Source organism: Hydra vulgaris, chromosome 14 (assembly GCF_038396675.1).
Source record: "Hydra vulgaris chromosome 14, alternate assembly HydraT2T_AEP".
NCBI lineage: Eukaryota > Metazoa > Cnidaria > Hydrozoa > Anthoathecata > Hydridae > Hydra > Hydra vulgaris.
The window spans coordinates 16,485,104-16,511,345 of record NC_088933.1 but is presented as its reverse complement, the minus strand read 5'-3'; the positions used below and the strand labels follow the sequence as shown (position 1 = coordinate 16,511,345).

General features: G+C 29.0%; 1 protein-coding gene across 1 annotated transcript in view; it reads right to left on the bottom strand.

Annotated features, from left to right (window-relative positions):
• LOC100204769 (glutaryl-CoA dehydrogenase, mitochondrial) overlaps positions 1-26,242 on the bottom strand; it is a 59,787-nt gene that overhangs the window by 23,565 nt on the left and 9,980 nt on the right. Inside the window, exons 2-7 of the mRNA XM_065818383.1 lie at positions 18,504-18,542; positions 17,807-17,873; positions 17,659-17,726; positions 15,761-15,823; positions 12,446-12,506; positions 6,709-6,818 (exon numbers count right to left, since the gene is read on the bottom strand). Of these exons, the coding sequence (XP_065674455.1) occupies positions 6,709-6,818; positions 12,446-12,506; positions 15,761-15,823; positions 17,659-17,726; positions 17,807-17,873; positions 18,504-18,542 (408 nt within the window). The remainder of the gene's footprint in view (positions 1-6,708; positions 6,819-12,445; positions 12,507-15,760; positions 15,824-17,658; positions 17,727-17,806; positions 17,874-18,503; positions 18,543-26,242) is intronic.

Below are 26,242 nucleotides of genomic sequence, written 5' to 3'. Positions count from 1 at the left end.
AAACTTTAGTTGTCCTCAAGCTTGCCCTTGTTCTATATGACAATAGTAATTATTTTCCAAAATTTGAATCAAATCAAATGATATTTTCACATTTTGGAATGAGGTTAAAAAAATTTTAAAAAATTTATTTTTTTAATTATTTATTATCAATTACTTATTATTATGTGGTGAATTGTGGATGTTTAATGTTAAACAAACAATAATATAGTACTGTACTACTATGTAATTACACTAGGCAATAATAGATCAATCATTTTCATCATTCAACAGTCATCTTCATCAGGGTAGACTTTGATGCAACAAGAAATTCCTTCCGGTGAAGATCAACCAAATGAAGAAGAAACTGCTTTTGGTTTTCATCTTTTGTAATGCTGTTGTTGAAGGATGTTATAAGTGCTATGCCTCTTTCCGCGTAATCGTTGATGACCTTCATTTGACGAACCTTGTGCTTCATTTCAAGATATGTTGAATCCATTTCCCACTCTGAAGATTCTTTCATTAAAAATGATTCAGCTTTTTCTTTGCCATTCTTCAAAATTAGATCGAAAAGTTCTGCAGTGAGTTATGTAACGAAGGAAGACAATGTACTGTGACAATTGAATGTGGCAGCATCAAGTCTTTTAAGAGATTTCTGTTTTGGCTGTTGTTTCAGGTTGTTTGTTATGTCTCTTGGTGTTGTTGTCAACACGGGAATCAAAGAAAGCCAATCCTATTAGATGTTCAGAAAAATACCACAGATGGCGATGAAAAGCTTTTGCTGCATTAATTGCAATTGTAAGATTTGGATATTCTTGAATTCGTTGAAAAAGCTTGGCATCATTGAATGGTGCTCGTTCAGCTAACGGAGCTTCATTCCAAAACTGTTCGTATATAAATGCCACAAAAAGACTTATGTCTGTTATTCCTTTTTTATCCTTTGCAGTAATAATAAATTTATCCTGAAACAAATATATCTTCATACAATATATAGCTTTTGCCATCCAATGTACATTATGTGTTGCACCTGGTGCCCGAAACATTACATTCAACTCCAATGTTGCAGCTGATCCTCCAAGAAAAATAAGGCACAAATTCAAGAGTTCTAAGTAATCATCCCTGGGTTGTTGACCTTTAATTGTTTCACCATAATATACTACCATTTCTTCACAGAGTTTGAAAAAAAAATCACAGTTATACAATTCTTCATTCCCAATAGTGAACACCTCCTTGTTGATTGCTGGCCATTGCTTCTGAAAATGGTTAAAAATTCCAACTTCAGGTCCTCCACTGCTTCCAAATGCAGTCATGAAAATGGTGGAAAGCATGACTTCAAAGACATGGTGCCTGCATGCTATCCATATAAGATTATGGTCAAGATTCTGCTCTATTATTGTGCAGGCACCAATGTTAAACCCAGTGTTGGATGAAGTAGTGTCAAAAATCAGTCCCTGAACAAGTTCTTCCAATTTCCAATCTTTAAGAGCCTTCATGCAAGCATCAGCCTGTTGCTCACTTGTACCTCGATCAATCTTTGGAACGCCCAGCAATTTTTCCACCCCACCACCAGTCACATGGATGGCAATTCTATCCACTTTTTTTTGACCACCAGTGATATAGGTAAGAGCTTTCCATCCCAATGCAGAAAAAGTGGATCATCAGGAGAGAAATTAAACTTGTCAGCTGTAGTCAGCGCTTCACGAACTGATCGCCTTTCTCTGCGGATTGTGCTGTACGACAATGATAAATCTTTTAGAGAGTGATCAAGAGCCTGAGCAACTGTTCCAACCACAAAGAGTGCATGGCGATCAGAAATATTAACACGATCAAGAGACGATACAACATTATTTGTTATAACTTTCATCTTCTTTTTCATTGAATCACTTGTGTTTAATGTGCTGGAAGCGGAAGGAGTCTGATATTCATCGTCATCCGAGGAACTTGAGCTACTTTCACTCACAATGTCAACTGCTGATGAAGAAGAAATGAGTTATGTTTTTTCCATCAGTTCAACTTTACTGCTTTGACACCTCAATTCCATTTTAGTTTCTCAGACTTGTTTCCCTGCCTCCCTAGCTGTTAAATTCCGATCAATTTCTGCCATGCTACAACCTAATGGATCATCTTGCTGCTGATGTAAAAATGCTTTATCTTCATAGTTTTTCATAACTTCTGATGCATTTTTGGTCGATATATCAAAAAATTTGTCAAGGCCAGCATGGAAAAGTCCTTCTTTCATTTGACAGCTGTCCAATTTTGATCGTTGGTGTTTTTTCAGCAACAGATATTTATCATAAAGTTTTTTAACTTTCTTTCTTCATTTTCAATTCTTTGAGTTGGAATTCTTCCTCTCTCCCATATAACAAGAACTGCTTCAATTGTTGGCCGAATACTTTTTTTCACTTTCTGTTTCTCTTCCATATGATGGAAGAGCAACCTCCAAAGAACATCCCCTCTTGAAGGAAGTCTGGCAGTCGACAGAGTTTGTGTAGGTTTACCAACAAGCCACACCGCAGCAGAAGATCTAGTGGTTGCCATATTAATTTCTATTCAAAATATATTGTTATATATATATATATATATATATATATATATATATATATATATATATATATAAAATAAAAAAACAAATTTGCAAAATTTGAGAGAACCACAAAATTTTATCAATGGTTAATTCATCTTATAAAACATGGCAACCCCTAAAATTGCTTCTTTTAGTCTAATTTTTGGTACACATGATCCTAGGTGATAAAGGAACACAGGCAACCTTAAGGAGAATGCTTTTTTTGAACTTTTTTTTCTTTCTATTACAATCTGAATCACCCTAATGAGTATACAAGTATGTATAAATCCCTTGGTGTATTAATGGCTATTATGACTACAAACATCATACAATATAAAATGATAAAATAAAAAAAGTAAATAAAAAAATTGTAATAAATAATGGTTCGGGCAATATAAAAAGAAAAAACAAAATATACATGTTCTACAAGGTTCGAACTCTGAATCTGCAGATTATGATGCAGCACACTAACCACCATGCTATAGTGTCGATATGCAAGTGCAAAAAAAAGTGTTTATAAATGTGGTATAATTAATGTTCTAAACAGTAAAAAAATAGGAAACTAATAACTCCCTGTGTATCAGCAAAATATTTAAATATCATGAATAAAACAAATATATAATAAAAAGCTACCAAAGCGTAAAAATATATGGGTACAAAAGGTAAAAAAATGTTGGTGCCATGGTAACCAATCAGAATTAAGTCGTGGATTAATGGTGATTCCCCTCCTCAGGAATGCACTGCAATCACCAATGATGTTTCAGAGAGCCCGAGACCTGCCCTAACGCCACTCATCCTTGCAACAGATCTCACCGCCTGCACGCTACGTCATGCTAGTCAATATTGCAATATAAAAGGACTACACTATAAAAGCCAAAAAACCAATCCCTATCCCAGTTTTTAATACAGCTCTAACATTCTTAGAGATCTCATGAGGGTGGTGAGGGATGCGCGTGGTGTAGCTGTATATATGTATAAATACATGCACTCACAACATAAAAATATACACATATCCTTAGATATATACATACATACATACTATATATATATATATATATATATATATATATATATATATATATATATATATATATATATATATATATATATATATATATATATATATATATATGCGCACATACATAAATACATACAAACATACATACATACATACATACTTTATATACATACATACATACATACTTTATATACATACATACATACACATAAACATATATATATATATATATATATATATATATATATATATATATATATATATATATATATATATATATATATATATATATATATATATATATATATATATATATATATATATATATATAACATACATACATATATACAAAATAGTGACAATAAAGCATATAGAATAGTGACAATGACAACAAATTAAACAATAAGCAGCATAGCACATAGTACTTCAAAGTGACTAACCATTTTTATGATTATGATATGCCTAATAAATATCTATGTATACATAGTACATGGTAAAGGTATACAAACGTAGTGTCAAATTTAGTAAGACAAATAGTTCAGAGAATATAAATCTCACCTGATAGGTGGAGATAACTCCTAACTGAAAATAGTTTTAGATAATAACAAATTGATAGATTGATAACTCAAGATAGCCAGCTAATACACAATATAATTAGTGGATACATCAGAAATGAATAATAATTCAATATGTAGAATCCTATATGAGAATGGACCAACACAGGTCATAGGCACATAATCAATCAAAGGGTGTCTAGCGGACTGAAAAAATAGAGTTAAAAAAACAAAGTTTGTTTACATAATAACCATAAGAACGCTATTGAAGACTGCATAGTGCAAAACTAAAACAAACTGACTTATCAACGTCAGATAAAATTCCTTAGAATCAAAAAAACTAACAATATGGTAGTCGAATACAAAAAGTTCAAAAAAATTCATGATGTAAGCTTTTAGAGTGACAAAAAGGATTCACATGGACAAGGGTCCATGTTTAAATATCTCATAGAATTGAGATAGATGTCATAATAAAACCATCTATGTGAATGGTTCTCAATGTTTTTAACTAGCTACAGCAGTTGGTACATTCTTTTGTTACATTTTGCGTGGTTTTTTCTGAAGCCGAGAATTAGGAATTTGAATATTAAGTATGGAGAGCATCCATTACCAATGAAAAAAATTGTCAATATAAATGTTTCAGTGTTGGTAGTAGTTATGTTTCAGAATATTATCTGTATGGATAGTGGCCAGTAGTAAGCGACCGGGGCTATGGCCGGGGCTAGGTTTGATAACACATAGCCGCGACCGTGGCCAGGTTTATGACCAGGGCTGCATAAATATTGATAGAACCTATAAAAATGTTATTTTTAATTAAAATTTACAACATGAATTTTATTTAAAAACAATATTTTATAGGATTTATCAATTTTAATGCAGCCCCAGCCACGTTTATGACCGGGGCTGCATTAATATTAATAGATCCTATAAAAGTATTGTTTTTAATTATAACTCATATCATAAATTTTAATTAAAAAAAAACATTTTTATAGGATCTATCAATATTTATGCAGCCCTGGTCATAAACCTGGCCCCAGTTGCGGCTATATGTTATCAAACCTAGCCCCGGCCATAGCCCCGGTTGCTTACTAGTGGCCAGGTATTAATAGAGTGGAAGCATATTCCATTCATTTCTTTATAAATGATGTATTGTTCTCTATCAAGACTTGCTTTAGATGATGCATTCGCATCCTCTATGGCTTAGCAAAGGAATATCTCTCTAGTATGTTTATTCTAAAATAGCAGTTAAGTGTGTAAATCAAATGTCTATTATGTAGTTATGTCTAGACCTTTTTGTTTAAGGGGTATTTGTAAAAGACTTGTAGTATATTCTGGTGTATCTATCAGTGTCGAATGAGTAATAATATAGCAATTTGTACTTATTGAATTATCATATAATAAAGTAAAAAATATGCATAAATAAATAACGAAAGTTTTCATTTGAAAGTTTATAGACTATTGATGAGCTACTTTTACAACTGTATTACCGTTATTGTATTTTATCAAAGCTGTCATTATATGTCATTGAAGCCAAAAACTACAAGAGTTGAAAAAGTAGTTCACCAATCCCCCTTTCATCTAACCCCTTTTTATCAACCCCCTTTCATCAACCTCCTTAGGCAATTAAGTTTTCAGAATTCATGATCAAAAGCTGTAAAAATAGTTCAAGAATAGACAATGATCAAGCTCCAAATTCTCCTCAAGAGCTCTATTGACAATTTGGTTGATGACAAAATTGTCATGATCCACTATATAAACTGAATAAAGACTATTGATTCAAAACATCATGATCTAAATGTTAACTTCCCAATATGTAACATATGACTTTTTCCCAGATGTAATATAGACCCATACCCATGATCTTAAGCAGTACAAGGTAATTATTTCAAATATTATGGTAAGTATGGAAGGGAGTTCGATCCCACCACATCCCTGGTAGCACGGCACTCAACTTGTTTCTCCATGCAGCCTTGTTTTTCGAGTTTTGTGTTTTGGAGTTATAGAGTTGAGAGAGGGTTTTAACCACAATCAAGTAGCTGCGTCATCTGTAGTGGCCTTCTCAGCCTTAAGGAGGTAAATTTACATAAAAAAAAAAAAAGATTGCTTGGAATATCTACTTCAGATAAACGAAGAGAATGCAGAGATTGAAGCTGATACTACTATGGAAAAGTATTGAAGTTGAGACTACTATGGAAAAGTAAATAATAAAAAGATGCTTGTCAGCAAAGTTTCATCATCATCCTGAAAAACAAAAAAGGTGTCCAAAAAATTTAAAAAACTTTTTATTTTATTTAAAAAAGGTATTTTATTTTTATCTCCTTAAAAGTACTTTTTTTAAAAATATAGAAACAGTCTATTGCAATGCATCAAATAAAATTTTAACTCTGTTCTAAATACCTTTTATTCAAAAATAATTTAAGTATAACATCTAAAATTTATCACATCTCAAATTTTTGTGATTAAATCTTTTAACGTTAACTGGAGCCCTGAACTTTATAAAATGCAAAATCACGGAGCCATTTTTTAAAGAATAAACTAATTTAAAAAATTCTTTACCTCTATAAAAAAACTAATCCAAATAATAAATGATAACTTACCGAGTTTAGGAAGATACTTTTCTTTCTGTTCAGTTGTACCATAAGCATAAATAGGAAACATTACTAGAGAAGATTGCACACTCATAGCTGATCTATAACCACTATCAACTCTATAATATATATATATATATATATATATATATATATATATATATATATATATATATATATATATATATATATATATATATATATATATACATATATAGCTTATCTATAACCACTACCAACTCTATAATATATATATATATATATATATATATATATATATATATATATATATATATATATATATATATATATATATACATATATATGTATGTATATATATATATATATATATATATATATATATATATATATATATATATATATATATATATATATATATATATATATATATATATATATATACACATATATATATATAACTGATCTATAACCACTATCAACTCTAAACAATTTTAAATATAACCAAGTATCAGGGATGCGGAGTCCCAAAAGGACTCCGGCTTTATATCTCCATTTTTTTCAGGCCTGTAGTGTCGAGAAACTCTAAACATGTTTGTTGACTTATGATCTGCAATAAGAAAAAAATTCATGAGATTTAATGACTTGGAACTTATTATTTTTAAACCCGGAGTCCTGGAGTCTTTTCCACCATTATACCAAAGGACTGCGGATTAAAAAAATAATTGTTCCTCTTACCTAAAAGTCGTATTTTTTTTCCTATTAGTAGTCCATAAACTTTTTTATATTTTTAGAGCTCCTGGATACCAAAAACTAGGAAGAAGTAATCTTTTTGCGACTTTCAAATCTGGAGTCCTTTTTGGGACTTCGGATCACTGCCAAGTATATATCAAATAGCAGTAAAATACACAAAAGTAAAATACACAGAAAAAAAAACCCAAAAATTTGATGCATTTTTTAAAAACAATTTTCAAACTTATTGAATTCATAATTACACAGCCTCACTTTCTTCGTTGTTTTTTCATAAAGTGTAGTTTTCTTTCACTGAAAGTTTTATCAGTTACACTAATAAAAAAGTTAAATGAAGCAGACTACTTTAATTAAACATTGCAAATTGTAATTTTATCACATTGTAATTTGCAACATTAAAAGTAAGATCACTGTAGAGTTTCTTTGTTTTTTCTAAGCACCCCAAAGAAATCAATACACATTATGTATCAAAGTGAAAGAACTGTGAACCAAATTTTTGTAAACCTGGATGAGGCAGAAAAACAAAAGTTATAACTGCCAGGAGCATCAATCGTCTGAAAGGTCACTTGAATAACCAATGTGGGGAACTTCAGCAAGAGAAATTGCCTTCTCTCTCTTAAATATATATATATATATATATATATATATATATATATATATATATATATATATATATATAAATATATATATATGCATGTATATATATATAAATATATATATATATATGTGTGTATGTGTATATATATGTATATATATACATATGTATATATATATATATACATATGTATATACAGTGGTGGCACAAAGTCATGACCACACACATATTTTTATCTCTCTAATAGTGCACTTAGGCAATAATAACTAATTTTTGTAGCGATTTTTATTCGGAAACCTTACTAAATATCTAGTTACCGATGTGGCGCGTTATTAGCAACCAAATATCATTATTTTTGTTATTATAATTACTGTAATTTTTGTTAATTACTGTTCTGTGTTGATTTGATCAGAAATTGTTGATATCAGTTTGGTAAGTTTAAGATTATTCTAGCATTGTTTTAGTAGATATTTACTTGAAATTAATGTATTATCACTCGACTACATATCGTACCGAAACGTGGAGCTAATATTGAGAATAAATTAATTTGATTTAATTATAATTATAATTAGCAGTGCTAATTAGGATTAATTAATCTTAATTAGCTATAATTAACAATTTTTTGGAACTTTTTAAGTTTTATTGTGTTTCTAAACATTTGTTAAAAAAATAACACTTTATGAAAAAACAACATTGAAAGTGAGGCTGTGTGTTAAATAATGATTGAAATCATGTTTTCTTTCATTAAACAAACATTTTATTATTTTTGTATTATAATTTTGCAGAACATTGTGTATGCCATGTATCAGAAGCTAACAACTGAGCAACGACTGAAGATCATTGTTATGATTAAACAAGACATTTCTTACAGAGATATTGCTGAGCAAATGGAAATTGGACTGTCAACTGTTACCAGAACAGCCAGAAAAGAGAAAGACACCGGTACAATGGCAGACTTAGAGTGTGTTGGACGACCTCATAAAACTACTGCAAAGCAGGATCAGCTTTTGGTTCAATTTTGGCACATTATAAAATAAAACAGCACCAGATTTTCTTCATAACGTACCTGATATATACTAACAAATGAGCCAATTTAGTAATATCAATTATTTCATTCACTTGAATTGAAATTTTTGGGCTTTCTTTAATTCTTGTAATAAGTTACGCTAATTGGTCCTTGTTAATATCAGAAATTCTATTTGCGATAGTGTCGTTCAACAAAGGAATTTTTATAATTTCATCGCCATATTTACTTCCATGTAGTCCTTCTACCATTTTAATAGCAGCAGGTACTAAAAGATCTTCTCTGATGGTGAACGGCTTTTCATTTTTAGCAATACAGTATGAAACTTCATATGACGCTAGTAAATATTATTCCTTAACGGTTATAAATTTTTTAAAAGATTTTTTTTCTTTATTTAACTATTTATACAGTCTTTTAAAATATTCTTTTGGTTTATTGACATACAAAATATGCTTTGATTTAAGATGTCTTTTTATAATTTTGATGAATTCATACTCTCTGCAGCCAATACTTCATTGCAGATCATACAAAGTGGTTCTTCTTACAACTTTGAAATGTAAAGCCAAATTGAAGAAAAGACTCACCATATTTTCTTTTATGCACATTAATTGCCTGTATTTCAATACTTTGTCCTGAGGGGGTTTTGTAGCAATATCATCTGTGTCATTACCATTCTTGTTTAAGTTTTTTGTAAAACCTTGATGTTTTTGCGTAATGCATTAGTTTGCAAATATATAAAAAGGAAATAATTCTAAAAAAGTGAATAACCATTTTCCATTCTTTCAATTCAAATTTTAATTTTTTAAATCATATTTCTTGCAACCCCAGAATTTTGTTACATGACCCTATTTGAGGTCGCAACCCATAGTTTAAGAAGGCCTGATCTGAAGAAATAATCTTGATTTTTAATTTGTAGCGTTTAGCACAATATATCAAAAACACTCAAAATGTATTTACAAGATTCAGAAACAAAACAAAAAAACAGAATTTATTACTACAAACATAATAATTTAAATTTTGAATATAAATAAAGTTAATTTTAACTCAAATAAAAAATTGTTCTAAAATTTTATGAATGCATTGAATCAATAATATTTTTACACATTTTAAGAGCTAGACAAGCTATATAAGCTGAAAAATTCTGAGAACCAACAGTGTACACTTTTAGAAGAAGTTTTTTTTAATATCTTAAGTGTGTTGACAAACTTTCAAAATGCCAAATTTTGCAAAAAATCATGAAGATTTTTAGAAATTTGTTTGTGCCTGAAAAAGTGCTCTATGAGTTGACATTGTTGTATCAAATATTACCATACAAATCTTGATTGGAGTGATATGAGAGTACCAAAAAGAATTTGTTACTCATGTTAAACAACTCTTTAAAGGTGAAGGAAAAAATGTGCTACCTTTGTTTGTTTTCTCATCTATAAAAAAGCAACAAAAAATAAAGGCTGTAATTGTCTTATATGGGAAGTAGGACATTTAAAGCTGAATGAGAAGAATCTAGTAAACTATTCTAAACCTGAGGAAGACTGTACTACCCAATAATGTGGTGCTGGTTTGATTCTTGTTGGAAGAGGTCTGCCACATCAAAGTACTGCATTTACAATTAGCGAGAATCTCAAGCAGCTAGCTACAGCAGATCCAAATAAACTTAAGTCAATAAACTGGTCAATTATTCCAACTCACAAAATTGTAGATCATTCAGCTGGTCCTGTTCAAATTACCATAGATAGCAATGATCAACAGTTTTTTATCATTTTATTACAATAGAAAATTTGCAAATGTATAAGCTGTATGGTTGGATAATTCAGATTCTAAAAACTTAATACTTTGGTAGGTATTGAAATAAGAAAAAAAAACAGGAAAAACTGTAGATAATAAAGAGCCTAAAATTGTAGAAAGAAGGAGTTAATATAAATTTCAAAATGTTAATTAATTGATGAATATAATTCGAGCTGCAAATAACATGGATTTTCAAAGGGAGTTTAGATGTTTACACCTCAAAACAATAAATTCTTAGGACTAATAAAGTTGCTTACAAAGTTTGATCATTGCAAAACCATTAGGCACTTGCAATGAAAGGTAATATTTCAGATCATTACCTAGAAAAAATTCTTAAAATGAATTGATAAATAAAATGGATCTAGGATGATAAATTAAATGGATCAATATAATACAGTCTTGAAATGTATTTATTATTCAATTATTGCTGATGGCACACCTGACATTTCTAGAAAAAAACAATTTTCTCTTACCACTTTAAATCTGAGACAACTGGATTGAAATTAAAGAGTAATTCTCAAGATTTTTTTCTGTTTATGATTCTACTTGTTTAAGACTTAATGATGTTTTGCCCAAGTTGGTAACTAAGCATGGAATTAAATTCTATAATTGCAGAGATCAAGAGTATAATAATTGAAAAATATAAAAGGAAAGAATAAATTAATTTATATATCAATCTTACATTCATAGATAAATGAATTTAAATATCAATCTGTTAAGATTATATGTATTTTGTGGTCTTATATTTAGTAATAAGTGACTATGCATAGTATAATCTATAACTTTGTTTGTGATTCTTTAACGATTGCTCACTCAAACAACTTGCAGAAAAACTACCAGTAAAGCCTTTATGTATGTATGATGTTGAGATTTTGAAAAAAAAAAAATTATAAAACAGTTGAACTATTTTTTTCTTTAAATTTTTTTTATGTAAATTCATTAATTTTTTTTTATATAAACTCCTCAAGAAGAAAAGACCACTACAGTCCAGGAGGCTTCTTTAGTTGTGGTTACAACCCTCTCTCAACTCTGAACTTCAAAACAAGAATCTTGGCAAACAAGGCCGCTGCACAGAGAAACAAGTTGAACGTGGTACCAGGGATATAGCGGGGATCAAACTCAGAACTTTTTGCCTATTAAGCATGCACTCTACCACTACACCACTATCACAAAAAAGCAACAACAACATCATATACTGAAATTTGTACAAATAAAATAAGCATAAAATTATTTATCAAGTCTGTAGATTGCAGCGTATATTATGAAGACTCTGAGGACCAAAGTAAAATGAAGAATATAAGCTTCGCATACTTATTTTTATTTATATAAATTTATTATTTAGTTTAAAAAAAAAATTGAGCCTAAATGTTTAAAAAAAAATTTTTTTAACATAAACACAACTTATCACAGCACTTAGGGAGCCCCTTAAAACAAACAATAAATTAAAAAAGGAAAAAAATACAAATCATGAACCCTTGATTGTTAAATAAAATAAATACTATCAATTAGCATTGGCAACTTACTAGAATTCAATTAAAAACTTCTGTTTATACATATTACAGTTGATTTAAAATCAAAATTACATATAAATTCTATATTTACTTTCGAATACTAACCTCTCAATTTCTCTTGCAACTAAACCATAAGTTACATATGAAACACCTGCACAACCATAACCTGTCATTGCAAATCAAAATTAAAAAGATCTTTATCAAAATAAAATACACTGGATAAAAACAAAATACACTGTGGTGGATCAAAGAGACCAGGTTTTATGTTGTGGCACTCAAACCAAAACCTTTTTTTATATAAAAATTAAGTATTTATTATTGTATTAAAAATATTAAATAAAACTTTAAATTAGATTACCCCTATATAAACTATAAATAAACATTAAATATATATTTAAACATAAGAAAATGCAAATATTGTTTTTTTCTTAGCAAAAAAAATCCCTATATTTGACAATGTTTATACATATTTTCCCTACCACAAATAGAATATCTTCCTACCACAAATGATCGGTACTTTCACAAATGAGGGGTACTGCTGCCCAAATTATTTTTTAGAACAACCCCTGGTTAACAGTAATTAAATTCTGGAATACATGTTTTGCACCTGGCTATCCTCACAACTGTAAACAAACCAGTGCAGTGACATTATCATTGTCATAAAGGCATATCATCAAAATAGCATTTGTAAAAGGTTCTCTTCAAGTTGAGCATGTAAAAAATAGCATTTGGCTCTCTCCAAGTTGAGCATGTAAAAAAAAATAGCATTTGGTTCTCTCCAAGCAAAAAATATTTTTATGATAGTACATAAATTTTTAGTTTTAAAAATTAAAAAATTTATTAAAATTAAATACTAACTATTATAACTAAAAATTAAATTTAAGTGCAACTTCGAATATATAGACAGCAAGGATGCGGAGTCTCAAAAGGACGTCGACTTCATATCTTCATTTTTTTCAGGTCTGTATTGTCCAGAAGCACTAAACATGTTTGTTGACATATGATATGCTATAAAAAAAATTCATGAGATTTAATGACTTGGAACTTATTGTTTTTAAGCCCGGAGTCCTGGAGCTCCAGAGTTCTTGTCGCCATAATACTTAAGGACTGCGGGTTAAAAAAATTATTACTCCTCTTGCATATAAGTCTTTTTTTTCTTATAAGTAGTCCATAAACTTTTTTATATTTTTAGAGCTCCTGGATACCAAGTAATCTTTTTATGACTTTCAAATCTGGAGTCCAAAAAATCTGGAGAGAATTTTTTGGACTCCACTTCCCTGATAGGCAGCTTCTGGAATCATAAAAAAGCTAGAACCGTCAACCAAATTTTATTGCTACAAAATATTTAATTGATGATTTTAGCTTTTGTTTATTTACTTTTCATTTTATTTCATAATTTTTTTGAAAAATCCTCTCAAAATCACAATTAGCGCACAAGAAAATAAAGCAAAAAGAGCTTCTATTCTCCTAAGCTTAAAGATAATAAAGAAAGTTTCATGCAAATAAAGAAAGCTTCATGCAAAAAGATTTTTTATTCAGCTGTTTCTCTGGGAGAAAAAAAAAAAGCAACTACAGGTTGTTCTTGAGTTTTTAAATTAAAAAAAAAATCAAAAGGTTGCTACTCTATGCAAAGGTTTAGGAGCATTCTGTAGAGAATATTTTTGGTCACCTTTTTAAACTTGAAGATTATATTTCAAATTACAACAATGCATAGAAGCATGAGCTTTTTGTCAATAAAGGCAATGAAACTTTATTTTCTATATGTGTAAAATATTTTGTGCTAGACTTTTTATAATTATGTATTATGACACAACGTTTAAAGCGGAGGTTTATTTTTTAAAGTAATAATCAATGTCTTTAAATGTTCTAAGAAAAATGATTCAGATGAGTTCTCGAATTACAACATTCCCTATTTCTAGGAATTATTGAAAATATTCCTGTATCTAATTATAAGTTGAGCTAAATTATAAAAAAGATGAGTTTGCAAGATGTCAGTTTTTGTTAAATTGTGACTTACATAATATAACTTTGGGAAAAAAGCTTGTTTACAGTGTGAAGAAATCTACATTAGATTATATGAAATATCTACAGGGAACATTCAGATTCGGGAAAAAAACTTTTGGTTGTATTGGTTGATACAGTAAATATTAAGAAAATAAATCAGTAAAATCATCCACTTTATGAACTTCATCAATTCACTTTGTATCTTGAACTGGATCCAAATACTTTAATTGAGCAACTTGTTTCTCTGCCTGAACTTTAACTTAGCAACTTGTTTCTCCACCTAAACTTTAATTGAGCAATTTGTTTCACCACCTGATTGTTTAATTAGCTTTGTTTCTTAACTTGGAAATTTTTTATAAGATGTTTGGCCTTGATTTGATGACTGGTATAAGTCAAAAAATGTCATTCAATGAGGCTACCTAGGTAGAGGCTATGATGGAAACAATTCAAAAAAAATATTTGAGAACTTCGACTATTTTTAAATAAAATATTTCATTTATTTCATATATTATTGAGTCATTTACTTGTTTGATTCTGATTGTTTAGTGTTTGAGAGATTTTGTCATAAAAAAGATTGTTTTTTTATCTAGCAAGTTACAAACTAGTATCAATGAAGCAACAATCAAGTTAAAGATTTTTTTTAGCACAAGAGGTTGCATTAAATACAACAAAAATAAATGATGAATAAATGTGGATTAATTTTATTCTACTTTATCATATACAAATGTAGAACACCATAACAACCAAATGAAAAACACCATAACAACCAAATGTAGAACACCATAATAACCAAATGTAGAACACCATAACAACCAAATGTAGAACACCATAACAACCAAATGTAGAACACCATAACAACCAAATGTAGAATACCATAACAACCAAATGTAGAACACCATAACAGAAAGTATTCAAGCAAAATTTAAACCAACATGAAATAGATTTAAGAGACAAAAAAAGGATCGTGGTGACAGACTCCTATCATCAGTGGTCAATTTTAGTGCAAAAAGAATTCCATTTTGTTTACATATAACATCTCACAAAATATTTTATTAATAATTTCCAAGTTTATTCATCTAGCTCCTTGCGCATCAATGCTTTATAACTCTCTCCCATTTTCATGTTTTCTTGATATATATAGTTTATAGTCTTCTGTCAACCATTTTCTAGCTCTTTAACAATATATTTTTGTTTTCTGATAACTTTAATTTAAATAGTGGGTTGCTTACAGTTGTTGCAGATGGAAGTAAAAAAAAAAGTTCTTAAATAGGTCTAAGATTTCTAAAACATTTTTGCTCCATTTTTTTAATCTTTAACACATTGTATAGACATTTCTTAACCTACAGAACTTAATGCTCAAATGGTTTCCTGGCAGTCTCTTTGGTCCACAGTGAATAAACTAAAATAAGTTCAAACCATTTAATGTAGCACCCAACAAACCCATATCTCCCATTTCATACATTATGTTTCTGTCAAATTCTGAAAAAAAGAAGACAAAAATTAATTGAAGATATATGTAAAAATACAACATACTATTTATACAGTATAAATAAAATATTATACTGTCATAAAAAGCCAAAATGCGATAACTTGAAATTTTTTTAAATGTTTTAAACTTTGTAAACATAGTTTAATGCAAAAGCTACTGTCTTTTGGCTCAGTAATATTTCAAAAAATAGTACATACCTACCATACATAATTTATACCCTAGATTACATGAAACCATGAAGATTACATAAAACCATGGAATGATACATTTCAAAAAAATAAAATAAAAAAACATTCAAAACTTTTCAAGCATTTTCTGTATTTTAACTTTTCACGAAAAACTACAATCAGGTATATGTAGTAGCCTCAGTTATATATCAGCCTTACTACAATCAGGCATATATAGCAGGTCTTGTTTTAAAATGTTACGCGTAGAGTGATTTACGCACGCCTGAAGTGATTTTACATAAGCAGTAAGTGATTTTAGTTAAGTGAATTTTTATCATTTTTTAACTTTTAAATTATTCTATAAGCGGTAAGATAAAAGAAGTAATTTAAAAAAAAACCACATTAACTTTTAAATGACGTTTATTTAAAAATATTTGTTAAAAGTTATTTACAATAAAAAAAACTCAAATAAAATTAAAAATTTATTTTGATTTCGTTTTTATTTTATTGCAACGATTGATTTTTTCACTTGCAAAACACTAATACTTTAAGCTTGAAGCAAAGATCATAATAATAATATTCAATTCTGATAAAAAATATATGATTAAATTTAAAACTAATTTAATAAAAATATATAATTTTATTCTGATAAAAAAAATATATAATTTAATTTTATAATAATTTATAAATTTAAATTTAATTTTATAATTTAATTTATAAAAAATATATTTAAGTCTATTAAAATTAAAATTAATGCTTGGGTTTAGCTTAAAATTTATTTAAAAATATTACTTATTATTGCTCAATATTTAAATTAAAAAAAAAAAATTTGTTCATTTTTAACGCAATTGCTTTTTTGATTTTCCTTCCTAAATCTTTTCTTTTTTAACTCAAAATTAAATTTTAAATAAACGACTGCTTCAAAAATTTGCAAAATAAGTAAGTTAAACTTTTTTTTTTTAAACGCAAGCTAAATCGCAGCAATTATTTTCTAATAAAAGATAATACAGCGATATAATTTTAATAAATGATGTTTGGAAAAATAATCTTTGCTTTCACACCAAAATTGTTAATAAAATAATCAACTTTTAATAAATAAAGTAAATAAATTAACGTAATTTTTTTATTTGTTACTCACTAATTTTTTTTAAATAAAAAATCACTTGTAGTTGAAATTTAATAAATAAAAATTTAAAAGGTCAAAAATTTAACATTTTTTTATTCATTTATGCAAATGTCAAAAAAAGAAATAAATTTTTTAATATCAAGCATTTTTAAAAACTTAATATTAAATTTGATTATTTAATATTAAAAAAAAATAAAAGAAAATAAACATTCCCTTATAGTAATAATAAAAAAAAAGTTAAATAGTATTTAACTCATTTTGCGGTAATTAATATTATTGCAGTAATTTAAAAAAGTAAATGTCTTTAAAAAATAAAGAGAATTTTATGACGTCAAATTCACATTGGGCTATTGTGTTAAACATTTTTTTATTTAAAACAAGACCTGTAACCTGTACTAGCAACCTGGTACCTAGTAACCTGAACAATCAAATAAATATAAATCTAAATCTATATAGCTGCATAAAGAGATAATAAAAACATAAAACAAACATAAAAATAAAATAATAAAATAAAATATAAAACATAATATACCCTCATTTCGGTTAGCCAGTGTTATTCGAGGCATAAGATGTTCCTGTGCATATGTACGAACTTGGTCTCTATGCAATTTTGTTTTAAAAATTATGTTAAATCTTTTGTTTATCTTTTTAATTAAAAATAAAAATTTCCAACTGAATACCTGATCATGATTTCTTCATCTACTAAACAGTTTTGAAGATTTAAAGGATCTTCCCAATTAAATTTTGCTAAATGATAAAAAATAATTTAAAGAGATTTGGAGAGAGTGTGGTAAGTTTGGAGTGGTAAGACACGGAGTTGAAGAGAAGTTAGTGACATAACAGCAATGTATGAATGACATTATCAAAATAGACAATTAAGAAATGGTTTGAATTTAAAGTTAGAACACATTATGGCTCAGTGATGTTCATAATTGCTCCAAAAGTACATTGTTTTTTTTTTATAGGAGCTGTTATTTGCAAATAAAGTCATCAAATTGATCAAATCATCAAAACCCTTTAGCAATCAGACATTTTTTGTTTTGACAGACAAAATGGTTTACCCTCAATTAAGTGCTCAGGCAAGTCAAAAAAGACCAATACTTTATGTACTGATATAAATATTTCATGTACTGATACTAATAACAAAAATAGAAAACATAAAATAAACAGAAAGAAAAATAATAAAAATATAATACAAGATGTAAATATATTTATAACATATGCTATATGTTATATTTAACATATAGCATAATACTTTGAAAATAAAATATATAATATATAAAATGTTATATGTAAATACTTTTTAAAGTAAATTTCAAAATCACAACTAAAAATCTTCCCTAACCATTAAAATAAAAATATACACTAAACTCATACCATATTTGGTTTCATTGATAGAATTTCCTGAAGAACGTACTAAAGAAAAACATAATATATTATAATAGTTATTTATAATAATTATTATTATTATTATAATTAATATTTACAATTATCATTATTATTATTATTTATAATTATTGTTACTACAATCACAATGTGATTTAAAAAACTTCATAGTTATATAAACAAACTAAATCTTTATAAAAATATAAATTTTTATTTTTTGCAAAGCATAATGGAATTAACATAAATCTAATTAGGAGAGTTATTTATTTGTACTATTTACTATTTTGATTTTTTTATATCCTGTCAGAATGCATTACACACTTACAAGAAAACTCATTTAATTCAAAATCATATAATTCATAAAACTTTTTTAATAATTTCAATAAACACATTTTTTATCACAAAAATCAAATATATATTTAATTTTTTTTTATATTATATATGGGCAATTCCGCAAGAGTGGTGGTCGTAACATTTGACACTCTTTAAGCTATTGAAATCGAACTGAGAATGGAAATGACAAGAAACTTTACAGAAATGTGAAATACTATCATATAATTTAGTATGTAAAATTTAAAGCATTAAAGTCTTCAACTTTTTTCGAAAAACTTAATTCTACATAGCATGATGGTCGTAACGCTTACTTTTTACTTTTTCTGAACAAAACAACTTTGTCAGACTTAATGCAGCAAACAACATATTAAAAAAAAAAAATCATTTGATGTGTGTATTTAGCTGATATTGATGTTTTTATATGCTGAGTTTCATAGTTTTTACTTGAAGTTTTACAAGCATTTTTATATTTTTTTTGTTGTGACGGTCGTAACGAAAAATCCAATGTTTAAAAACAGCAAATAAAACAATGCAATGAATGATGTAAGAAAAAAGTATAAATGATTATTAACAACCATGTATATTATATTAAAAAAATGCAATATAACATTATCAAAGTTCTTAATTATGGATATACGATAGGATTTTTAATGCTACACAACAGGACTGTAAATAAGTAACACGTTTATACGACTCTTACAACTTGAAAAACATGCTATAGTATAATAAAATGATTTTTTTTATAACTTTTTTGCCTAAAAGTATTTTTAAATAGTTAAAAAAAAGAGTTTTAGAGTTTATTTTAGTATGTGTTTTCATAACTTTTTTGCTTTTTTTTCCCCTCTTTTTGGTGGAATTGCCCTTAGATATTTTTATATTATATATATAATATTGATTTGAGTTCTTTTTATCTTTGGCTATTCTAATAAATTAAATTAGAGTAAATTAACTTAAAATTCAGAGATTCTAATACTTCAATAATTCTTTTAAAGTTTTAAACCTTCTTTGAAATTATGGTCATGACACAATCAAACAGCAGCAAAAAAAAAACATAAACTTTCAAAGTACATTGTAAAAGAGTTCATAAATTTGCAATGAAATTCAATTACAAAATTTTTGTATTATCGAAGTGTAAAACTTTTTTACAGCTCGATGCTGTAAAATTGTTGCTGAGAGATTGAAAGGAAAGGTAAAAAATTTTTCGAAAATTTTAATTTGTATTTCAAGACAAAATAATGTCAGATAGACTAAAGGATTTACCATATTTATTTTAGACATGGCATAACCTTTAAGGAGGAAATATTACCAAGAGAATGATATTACCTGGAGGTAACAAGCATGCAACATTAGCTTGATACAGACAAAAGAATATTTTCAATGCAGATAAACTTAGTTTCTTCTACAAAGTATTGCCATTAAAATTTCATTCCGAGAAAAACAGTACAGTTGGAAAACACAGTAAACTAGTGCGGCTAACTAGAACAGCTGTGTTAAACATTGGTGAAAAGATCCAAATATTTGTGAATGAGACATTTGCCAATTTATAAAAAAAAGGTTAAATGGTATGCTGGCAGAGCATTGTACTCAAATGTTGTTTGTGGATTTTGATTTTGATTCTATAAGTTAAAAAGAAAAAAAAGTATTAAAAAAGAATGAGACAGTCTAAGACAAGGGTAGTTTAGGATAATGCGAAAAAATCAAAAAATTCAAACTCATCAACCAAGTTGAATATATTAATCATTTGGGAATACTTTCATGAGTAAATGTCACAGGATTTTTTTAACAAAGGCAGTAACTTTTCTACAAACCTTTTAATACTATTTATTCTTAAACTAAGGATTTACAAAGAAAGTTATTCCCTAAGAACTTTTTTTATACTTTTTGCAATATGGTTATGAAAATAAAAAAATTTAATGACAGAAAATAAATTTTCACAAAATCTTTGTGAAATATTTCAAATAAGGTCAGAGTTGAGGCAGCATTGATAACTTTTATGGGGCACATTAGGACAAAATATTGTGCACCTCATAATAAACTTATCTACATATTTAAGTATAAATTAAGTATAAAAATAGTGCACAAATATAAAAAGAAAAGTGAAAAATAAATATACAAAGATATATTAAAAGTGTATCAACCACAAAAAAACTTAATAACCTTAAGCTCTACTAGTATGTACTATAAAAGCAATTCTTGTTTGCAAAATGATATGCATACATAAAAGAATACTTAAGATAAATTCTAGGTACTCTGTATTTATTTATAAAACATCCAGACATATTTTTTACTCAAACTTCCTGTGACAGAGAGGTGACAACTTAAAGACCATGTCTGATATATTAAACACATAGACAGTTTTATCTTCTCTCGTAAATCTTTGTAAGTTCATGTCCTCTTTTAAAGACTAAATCTTAAAAAATGTGTCAGCAAGTTCTGGTACCTCTGCTACAAAGTGTTTCACAACATGCCTTGGATTTGTACCAATATAATAACTACAGGTTAGATTTTTTAAAAATCTAAATCTTCTAAAACATTAAAGTTGACTACTAACTAAGAAAGTCCAACTACATTTTCCTCTGAATCTAGCTCCAAGTCAAAGCTAAACCTTTTTCTTCAAAACAAATACTAATACTTTCTTATCAGTTTTGCTTTGCTTTTTGATGTCAAGTTGTTGTTGTTTTTTTTAAGTTTTTTCTTGGATAGCAGGAACTCATAATCTTTGAAAATGTCCTTATTCAGTAGATTAACGTCATTCACATGAAACTGTGTGTAATGTTACTTGTGTAAATGCTGACGAAAAACTTGACCAATAATTTCTGACACATCATAGATTGTTGCTGGTTTTCCACCAATGCTTGTTTTCAACATCCAATCCTTCATTATATTGATGTAATAAGTCCTAAATGGACCAAATATGCCTTCGTCTAAGGACTGTATTTTGTGACTTGTGTATGGATGAAATGTTATCATTGTAATACAATTATATTTTGCCAGCAAGATTGTTAGTATAGGTATATGGCTCTCATGATTGTCAAGTAGAAGAATGGATAAATTTTTCTAATTTGAACAAGTATGCTTTAAGTGTTTTTAAAATTCTTTTACATAAATTTCTTAAAGAAATACTTTCAAACAAATTTTACTCTTAATATTCATAAAATTAGGCGAGTGCGTACTTTGGTGGTAACACCAAGGTACACAACATTTGCTTCCTTCAAAAAGGTACACCACAAGCAAATGTTTTACAAAATGGCTACCATATATTCAGAGCCATATATTCAGAGACCAGTTTCAAGCATGTATAAATGTAGTTAAATAAATGCTTTAAAAATTATGAATATTATTTTAAAATGAAGTTTTTACTTATATTGTCTTGATATGGTGTCTCAATAAAAATACTCATCTTAGGCAGATATTAACTACATTTTTTTTTTTTTTTGTTATTCACCTCCTCAAGGCCGTGAAGGCCACTACAGATGAGGAGGCTACTCAATAGTGGTTATAACCCTCTCTCAACTCTATAACTCCGAAACACGAACCTCAACGAACAAGGCTGCTGCGCGGAGAAACAAGTTGAGCGCGGTACTACCAGGTACGTGGTGGGGATCGAACTCGGAACCTCTCGCTTCTGAAGCGAGAGCTTTACCACTACACCACTACCGCATATCCAGCTACTGTTTGTAAAATCCATCCAGCTACTGTTTTGTAAAAGGCCTCCTAGACAAAGACTATAGGGGTAAGCAGAATAATTCTGCTAACCAGTCTCAAACCCTTCCTTCATTTAATAAATTTGGCGCAGATATAAACCTGTTAGATTATTTTCTGCCAAGGATGATGATAGCTGGATCTTCTTGACTCCACTCATAGGATTTTGCTTATGCCTCCTTGATAGTGACTATGCAACACTTCCTGTTATCTCCTAATGAGGGTACAGCTCTAAAACTCAGTTTGATGGTTCAGAGAATGGCTGGTAGTAAGTTTCATGAACTCTGCTCAGAGAGGCTGATTCCATCAACAGCTGAAAAATATCAGAGTATTAACAGTGCCATATTGCGCATGGATAGTGTCCCTGTGAATGCTTTTGGTGCACATTGTCAAGACCACATAAGAAGCCCTATGTTACAACTAAGTTTAGCCTCATTCTACTCTGTGGTTTTCACCTTGATGTGCAGCTGCTATATCTAATGGTATTCATTTTTTTTTTATCTTTTTCAAAAGAACAACTCTCTTGAGAACAAACGGCTATTTATTATTGCAAGAAATCAATGTAAGAAAGTGCTGTCTGATGCTAAGCTACATTATTCTCACTAAATCTTGTATCTTATCTCAGAAGTTTTGCTTTAGAGACTTTTGGAAAATCTTCAACAGCATCATTACTACCTACCAAAGATAGGTCTAACATTCCATCTCTCATTCATGGTACTGATCTTATTAACTCTCCCAAGGATAAGGCCGAACTATTTGCAAAGAACTTTTCTTCTAATTCAACTCTTGAATCTTATGGCCATACTCTTCCATTCCAATTCAACAGGTTAACCCATTGTTAGACATTCAAATCACTCCAGCTTCTGTTGCTAAAGTCATATCTCGATTAAACTCTAGTATGGCTTGTGGTCGAGACAACATTCCTGTCACAGAAGACATTCCTGTCTTACAAAATTGTTCTCCAGAACTCTCTTCAATTTTCTCTAAACTATTAAATAAGTGCTTGACTGAGTCTTGTTTTCCTGCCAGTAGGAAAATAGCATCTGTTGTTCTAATTTTCAAAAACTCTAGTGAACATTCTGACCCCTCATATTATCGTCCAATCAGTCTTCTTTCTGTTATTAGCAAGGTCTTTGAGTCTTTGATAAGCAAATTTCTCACATCCCATCTCAAATCGAGTCAAATAACTTACTGTAAGACAATCAATACAGTTTTTGATCCTTTTGCTCTACAGCTGAGTTACTAATTCCAGTGACTGAAAAATTTTATTGTGCATCAGTTGGATGCATAGAGGCTAGGACTATTGCTCTTGACATATCTAAAGCTTTTGAAAAAGTTTGCCATGCTAGTTTTCTCCATAAGCTTGCTTCATATGGTGTATCTGGGAAAGTTTTTGAAACTATTAAATTATTTTTTTCTAACCACTTTAGTAAAGTCATCCTCGGAGGCCAACACTCTTTTTCATTTCAGTAACTTCTGGGGTACTTCAAGGTTCTACCCTTGGTCCTGTTCTACATTAATAGCCTTCCCAATAACCTTACATCTAAAGTAGCTCTTTTTCCTAATGAATTCCTATAATAACGAATGGCACCCTATCACTAAGTCTTTTTTTTTCGTTATCTTGGATTATCATTTACTACTGACCTTTCATGGAAACCATATATAAATTCAACTGCTAAGGTTGCTCCTCTTTATCATGCTTACCATTTTCTTATTCCTGATTCCATTTTCTACCTCTACAAATCTCTTATTTGTCCCTGTATGGAATACTGTTGTCATATTTTGGCTGGTTCTTCAAATGATGTTCTATCTTTTGTGAAGAGCCTATTTTCATGATTCTCTTGTGTATAAAACTTTCCATTATTCTACAGGGTACCAATATGAGAGAAACAGCCTGTAGTTCGAGCATTTTCTACAGTTTTCATCTTTAAATATAGAAGTCACGTTTGATAGCTTCCATAGGTTAGGGACTCTGCCTGTGAACTTTTGAATGTGTACATTATCATAGTTTTTTGACTTTGTCTCAATGAGCTTTTTTAGGTTTTGCTGACAGATTTAGTTATTATTTCTGCTACTCTCAAGACACATTCCATTTCTGTTTGTTTCTCAAAGGTTGGCATCTGATGCAATGGTTCAACAACAAATACAGATTGGAAATATACAATAAGTAAATAAGAAATTTTATTTTATTTTTTGTCTGTTGTAAGATTTCCATTGTTGTCTTCAGTGACCAACGTTTCATTCAATATTTACTTCTGTTTGACTTGGTTATGAAGGCATTTTGGATTGATTTTGAAACAGTTTGTAATTTCATTTTCGTACTTAACAACTGCTGAACAATTTTAACTAGCTCTTTGCAGGCTGCTTTATACTCTTCTCAAATCTCTATGTGAGTCTACCTATCAGATGCAAGATATTTGCGCCAAAAGTTTCTTTTCTTTTCCACTGCTTTTTCAACTTCTGGTGTATTCCATAGTTGTTTTTGTTGAGTTGAGTTGATTCACTTTTGTTTCATTTGCTGGGATACCATCTTTTATGCAGATTGCTACACCACCTCCTCTGCTTCCCCAGTTTTGTGATGGAGTTGGTAGCCAGAAAGTCAAGTGTCTGTGTTTGATAAAACCAGATCTCAGTGAAGAAAAGTAAATGTGGTTTCTTTTCTGCTACCTTATTATCAATTCTTGCAGTTAGTTAATCTCGTTTGGCTTCATTTAGCGAACAAGGATTATTTGCCCAGAAGTTAAGTTCTCTATGTGGATTAATAATTTTTTTTTAAATTTGTGGTGGTAGTGGTGTTGACAATGGTTTTGGTTAGGAGTAAAGGTTTGTTTTTATTGATTCTTGTTGCTGTTGTTTTAATTTGATCTGATTGTTCTTTGCTAAGTCAAACACACTTCTTTTTATTGGTAGATTGGGTTGTGTCAATGCAGCGCACAGATCGGGTCTGTCTATGGACTATCCATCGAAAGGGTTCATTCTGGTTAGCTTTCATAAGGTCTTCATTTTTTCATTTTGTTTTCATTATACAGCTTATTGAAAGCTTCTTGCTCTGCAGCTGTTCTGTCTTCTTGAGTTTATATTCCTCTGAACTTTCATGTTCAGAGGAGTATACACACAAATGTGATTGACCATTAGTATTCCAACAGCAAAACATTCACCCCAGTAATGATTCATTTTGGAACATTTTGTTTATAAGGAAAATTTGCTTTTTTTATTATGGGCGCATATGTATTAAAGCTAAAAAAAACTATAAATTAATTAGCGATTCCACTAAATTTAAATAACCAAACATAAATTAATGGCATACTTGTTTACCAAAACATCTTATTACATACATTCTTTTCTCACCTTTACTACTCCCTGATTTCATTAACACTCTACTTTGTCCAATCATATTTTTCAGATGTTCTGATTTTTCATAAAAGCTCTTTTTCTTCTTTTACATAATTGTGTTCTACAATAATGTAAAAGAGAAAAAAGAGCTGCTACGAAAAACCAGAACGTCTATATGACATTTTAAAATTCATAAGACATTGAATTATATATTTCCTGTGTTGATAGAAAGCGAATAGTGCTCATCTGTCTACTGAGTTTGAGTTAATGTAAACACATGTTCAACCGGCATATTATGCAGTAGAATGGCAAACAGGTATTGGCACATTTTCAATAGATTACCTTTTCTTTCTGTCTGTTCA